At 48.4% G+C, this 6,471-nt stretch overlaps 1 protein-coding gene across 1 annotated transcript; it reads right to left on the bottom strand.

The window, feature by feature from the left end:
- Nucleotides 1–1,111: 1,111 nt before the first annotated feature.
- Nucleotides 1,112–5,531, bottom strand: LOC125382701 (PE-PGRS family protein PE_PGRS18-like). Its single transcript, XM_048400987.1, has 3 exons — nucleotides 5,375–5,531; nucleotides 1,756–1,944; nucleotides 1,112–1,407 (listed from the first exon to the last, which is right to left on the bottom strand). Exons 1-3 carry the CDS (start codon nucleotides 5,529–5,531, stop codon nucleotides 1,112–1,114), a joined length of 642 nt encoding a protein of 213 aa, XP_048256944.1.
- Nucleotides 5,532–6,471: the final 940 nt, after the last annotated feature.

The raw sequence follows: 6,471 nt of genomic DNA on the forward strand, positions 1-6,471 counted from the left end.
ATCAGTGAGCTTGTCACATCCGTCTTACAACCTCCTTCCAGTAATCAGTGAGCTTGTCACATCCGTCTTACAACCTCCTTCCAGTAATCAGTGAGCTTGTCACATCCGTCTTACAACCTCCTTCCAGTAATCAGTGAGCTTGTTACATCCGTCATACAACCTCCTTCCAGTAATCAGTGAGCTTGTTACATCCGTCTTACAACCTCCTTCAAGTAATCAGTGAGCTTGTCACATCCGTCTTACAACCTCCTTCAAGTAATCAGTGAGCTTGTTACATCCGTCTTACAACCTACTTCCAGTAATCAGTGAGCTTGTTACATCCGATTTACAACCTCCTTCCAGTAATCAGTGAGCTTGTTTCATCCGTTTTACAACCTCCTTCCAGTAATCAGTGAGCTTGTTACATCCGTCTTACCACTCCTCCCACTCCACCCACTCCATCTGCTCCACCTACAACACCTACTCCACCTACAACAACCGCTCCAGCCACAACACCCACTCCATCCACGACACCCTCGACACCTACATCACCCACAATACACACAACACCTACTCCATCCACAACACCCACTACAGCCACTCCTCCCACTCCACCCACAAGACCCAATCCACCCACTTCATCTACATCACCCACAGCATCCACTCCACCTACAACACCCACTCCACCCACTCCACCAATTCCACCTACAAGACTCATTCCACCTACAATACCAACAACACCCATTCCACCCATACCACCCACTCCAAACACAACATCCACTTCATCCGCTCCACCCATAACACCCACTCCAGCAACTTCATCCGCTCAATCCACAACACCCACTCCACCAACTCCGTCCACTCCAGTCACTCCACCCAATTAACCCAATCAACCCACTCCTCCCACTCCTCCCACAACCCATACTCCGACCACTCCACCCACTCAATCCACTCAACCCACTTCACCAACTTCATCCGCTCCATCCACAACACCCACTCCACCAACTTCGACCACTCCACCCACTCCACCCAATCAACCCAATCAACCCACTCCTCCCACTCCTCCCACAACCCATACTCCGACCACTCCACCCACTCAATCCACTCAACCCACTCCACCAACTTCATCCGCTCAATCCACAACACCAACTCCACCCACTCCACCCACTCCGACCACTCCACCCACTCCACCCACTCCACCCACTCCACCAACTCCACCTACTCCACCCACTCCACCCAATCCACCCACTCCACCTACTCCACCCACTCCACCAACTCCGACCACTCCACCCACTCCACCCACTCCGACCACTCCACCCACTCCACCCACTCCACCTACTCCACCCACTCCACCAACTCCACCTACTCCACCCACTCCACCCAATCCACCCACTCCACCTACTCCACCCACTCCACCAACTCCGACCACTCAACCCACAACACCCACTCCACCAACTACAGCAACTCAACCCACTTCATCCGCTCCACCCACAACACCCACTCCTCCCATTTCACCCACTCAACCCATTCAACCCACTTCATCCGCTCCACTCACAACACCCACTCCACCCACTCCACCCACAACACACACTTCATCCGCTCTACTCACTCTACCCACTCCACCCACTCCACCCACAACACACACTCAACCCACTCCACCAACAACACCCACTTCATCCGCTCTACTCACAACACCCACTCCACCCACTCCACCCACAACACACACTCAACCCACTCCACCAACAACACCCACTTCATCCGCTCTACTCACTCTACCCACTCCACCCACCTTATCCGCTCCACCCACTCCGACCACCCCACCCACGCCACCCACTTTATCCGCTCCACCCACAAGACCCACTCCACCAACTCTACCCACTCTACCCACTCCACCAACTCCACCAACAACACCCACGACACCCACGACACCCACGACACCCACGACACCCACATCACCCACTCCACCTACTACGCCCACGACAAATACTTTATCCGTTCCAACCACAACACCCACAGCACTCACTCCACCCAGTCAACCTACATCACCAACATCACCAACAACACCCTCTCCACCCACAACACCCATTCCACCCACTCCACACGCTCCACCCACTTCACCCACTCCAATCACATCACTAACTCCACTCACTCCACCCACAATACCCACCCCACCCATCCCATCTACAGCACTCACTCCACCCATTCCATCCGCTCCACCCACTCCACCAACAACACCCTTTCCACCAGCTCCATTTACAACACCGACTCCACCAACTCCGACCACTCCACCCACAACACCCACAACACCCACTCCACCACCTCCACCCTAAAAACACCCTTTCTACCCGTTCCACTTACAACACCCACTCCACCAACTCCGACTAGTCCCCCACATCCACCCACTATACCCACTCCTCCCACTTCTCTCACAACACCCACTCCGACCACTCCACCCACTCAACCCACCCAACCCACTCCACCAACAACACCCACTGCATCCGCTCCACCTATTCCACCCGCTCCATACACTCCACCCACAATACCCAGCCCACCCATCCCATCTACAGCACTCACTCCACCCACTCCATCCGCTCCACCCACTCCACCCACAACACACACTACATCCACAACACCTACTCCACCTACAACACCTACAACATCCACAACACCCACACCATGTGTCCACGAGTCACGAGTCCCCCACAGTTTCCCCACCTCACTACGACAGTCACCTCTCCGCAGCAAGACCTACTTCCATCACCCTCTTTACGCCAGGAAGAAACACGACTATAAACTTGTAAGTTAAACTTTATTCTTACAGACTCTTCGAGAGCGTCAGTTGCTCGTGAAATACTTCATTAAACAAGGGTTTCCCAAAAAGCATAATGACAAATGCCTACTTGGACCATGGCGATGTAATGAGGAGAATGTGTTGGTTCTATCATTGTCTGTATGGCGAAACTGGAGACTCTTCACATCTGAGACATACCGGACGCACTGATGTCAGATCACAGAGCACGGCGCTCCCGCCATCGCACTCAAAGTGGAGTGTTCAGACTGTTGAAACTATTGCCCTTGAAGCTACATTTAAACACTACATGTGCATTTTTGTTAAATGTAACTCAGTCCAGAAATGTAGATTATGCACATCCATCTATTTCATCTAGCTGCATGTTACGCATACCGTTGGCTAACAACGTATATTGTCATACGCGCCGTGATTTAGCAACTCTTGTAAACGCCCTCCACCACCAGCTACAGTTTCTTCAATGTTGAAGGTACCACAGAAGGTTTGGATACAGCCCACATCAGGTCTGAGCCATGACATGCAAACAAGTCTGTAACGGGATATAGTAGCCCAGTGACTGATGTGAAACATAATATCAGTGTGTCAAACACAGCAAAGTGCCCCAGTGTGTAACTTTCAAGTAACACTCATCAAAGTGTCGCGGGGTATGTCCCACTTTAATACGTCCAGTGTCATACTTAATTAAATGACGTCATATTGCTTCTGGACCTTAAGAGGGTCACTGCCCAAATATGTAAAATCCTATGTTCATATCACCTTAAATAAGGGGCGGTCCGGTAGCCTGGTGGTTAAAACGTTCGCTCGTCACCCCGAGGATCCGGGTTTCATTCCCGACATTGGTACAATGTGTGAAGCCAATTTCTGGTGTGCCCCGCCGTGATATTGCGGGAATATTGCTAAAAGCGGCGTAAAACTATACTCACTCTCTCATCACGACCTTAAGCTATATTCAACTGAGGATAAGAGCGACTCATTTCACCACCTGATTTGGCCCCAGCAACCCATGCTTGTCTTAAGAGGCGACTATGTCATCGTATCCCAATTGTGAGGATCGACTGCGACCAAATGTCACTGGATTGTCTGTTTCAGGCAAGGTTATTTACAGACCGCCGTCATGTAGCTGGAATATTGCTTAGTGCAGCGTTAAACAAGAAACAAACAAACCACCTGATATGTATGGAATACCGTAAGGGATATTGTCGCGATCTCAACCTTTGGAAACGAGTTAAATATGCCAAAAGTGGGAGAACGCGATATCGCTAGAAAATGAAATGTCGCATTCTCCCGCTCTCGCTATTTCGTGTTTTGTGGCCTAATTTGCCAAGTCAAGATTGCGAGATTGCCAGATTTTACATCATGGCTAACAGTCGCATTCTTGAGTTGTCGACTTTTGACCAAAAGAGCTATGTACCAAAAACACGAGAATGCGAGATCGCGAGAACTCAGATTTTGGGCAAATCTCGCGTTCTCGCACTTTGGGCATATTTAACTCGTTTCCCAAGATCGAGATCGCGAGAATGTCCCTTACAATATTCCATAGATATGAGGTGCGCATTGACGATTAACCGATTTAAGCATTGTGGCGCATTTGCAACAAGTAAATTAGCGGAGGAGATACGGTCAAAGTAATTAGACACATTCATGTCGGTTGCAGTTGTTACCCCTGTCGTTTGTGACGTCATGGGTGACAAGACAACAGTATGATGCATTCATTCACATCTTAACGGCATATGCATGACTGCATTGGACTCGATAACGGGCTTCGTTTCGGTTTAAGGTGAGGATCAGAAAACAGTATTGCTGAGAAGTGCCACAAGCGCGCGCTCATAAACTATGCACGGTAAAGTGTGTGCATTAACTAAATAGATACTTACGCTGTAAGATGAAAGGATCAGTGCAGCATCAGAGGTTAAGGACGAGTTATTACACTTGATTTCTCCACCATTACAGGTGAGAGGCTGCTGCGGTGTTTATGTGGGTCGGTGTCAGGCACAACACTTAGGAAAATAGTCAACGTATCTCATCCATGAAAAATATACGTCGGCTTTTAGAACGGCCCCATGACTATTTAATGGGTGATTAACTTGATGTCAACAACAAAACAGTTCTCATGAGAGCTTTTGTTCGTATCTCTATTACATGGTCATGTAACATATGTTCATCATCGTCGACGAGGTAGAAGCTAGCGGTGTGTAAATAGAAGGATACGCCCTGAAGCCCCGTTGTGAATTTAATTAATATCAACATCACTAAATTTTATTGAATCTGAAAACATTCCCGACTTTTAAATCAAATCAGTGGAGTGAGCGAGTATGGTTTTACGCCGCTTTTAGCAATATTCCAGAAATATCATGGCGGGGGTACCAGAAATGGGCTTCAGTCATTGTACTTCGTCGTGACGAGAAAACGTTTTAACCACCCCCAAATCAGTTGACCTTTCTCACCAACCAGTAGTTTTTGCAAAGTTAAGTGCATGGAAGTTTCATGTCGCAACATGCTCGCACCACGCACTGATACCTATCAAGGTGCATTATTATCATGTACATAACCGCAGCCCATTTTAAACAGAAACCGTGGGTTGTGTACGGAGCTGAGCAGGAGAAAACAGACGCTTCTGTCTCCAGCGTTGCTTCCGCTGCCGTAGTCGATGGTGTTGGTGATGAGCCTTATACACCATACAGACGCAGACGTTTAGTTTGTCAGCGTCGTCTGTCCGCGGGGGAGAAGTATCGCTGGTCGCCATCATATCCAGCATCTGTACCCGTTATGAGATGCTGCTACAGAGCATCCCCCTCCCACTGGGCGGCGTTGTGCGACGTGCAGGTTTTATCTCTAATGTGGAATGTATAACAAGCTACCAATTACACGCTTCCTTCTGTCGTCCGGAATTACGTCCTGTAAAAAGAATAGAAGATAGAACCAAGGTTCTCAGGAAACATGCCCTTCGTTTGACGTATGACTTATGAGCGAGTCTCACGAAGGTCTTCCTGACCATATGCATGCTGTGTGGCGTGTGCCGAGTTGTTACGAACTCTGACGCGACGTTTGTTCTCAGATGCGTAATGAGTTGTCAATGTACCCCCGCGTGGTATGTTCTTACAAACATTGACGTCGTGATGTGGGATAAGTTCACAAGACCTTTAATGCGGAATAAGTTCGCAAGAACCTTGGTGTAGGATAGATTCACAAGAACAAGGGTGTAAGATATGTTCACAAGAACCATACTGTGGGTAGATTCACAAGAACCAGGTTGTAAGATAAGTTCACAAGAACTTTGCTGTAGGATAAGTTCAAAAGAAACATGGTGTAGGATAGATTCACAAGAACCAGGGTGTAAGATATGTTCACAAGAACCATACTGTGGGTAGATTCACAAGAACCAGGTTGTAAGATAAGTTCACAAGAACTTTGCTGTAGGATAAGTTCACAAGAAACATGGTGTGGCATAAATTCATAAGAACCTTAGTTCGGGATAAATTCACAAGGACCATGTTGTGGGTCACGTTCGCAAGAACCACACTGTAGGTATGTTCACAAGAATCATGGTGTGGGATGAGTTCAGAAGAACTCAGCTATGGGATAAGTTCACAAGAACCATGGTGTGGCATAAATTCATAGAACCTTAGTTCGGTATAAATTCACAATAACCATGTTGCGGGGTACGTTCACAAGACCCACGGAGA

This window comes from Haliotis rufescens, unplaced genomic scaffold (assembly GCF_023055435.1).
Source record: "Haliotis rufescens isolate VD_foot unplaced genomic scaffold, xgHalRufe1.0.p SCAF_20, whole genome shotgun sequence".
NCBI lineage: Eukaryota > Metazoa > Mollusca > Gastropoda > Lepetellida > Haliotidae > Haliotis > Haliotis rufescens.

Bases quoted from the DNA above. Each gene is read 5' to 3' on its own strand.
- LOC125382701 (XM_048400987.1), bottom strand. From the start codon at position 5,531: ATGGCGACCAGCGATACTTCTCCCCCGCGGACAGACGACGCTGACAAA. The intron at 1,945-5,374 runs GTACACAACCCA...TGGGCGTAGTAG, and splicing joins GTTTTCTCCTGCTCAGCTCC to GTGGAGTGGGTGATGTGGGT. The intron at 1,408-1,755 runs GTAGAGTGAGTA...TTGTGGGTTGAG, and splicing joins GGATAAGGTGGGTGGAGTGG to TGGTCGGAGTTGGTGGAGTG.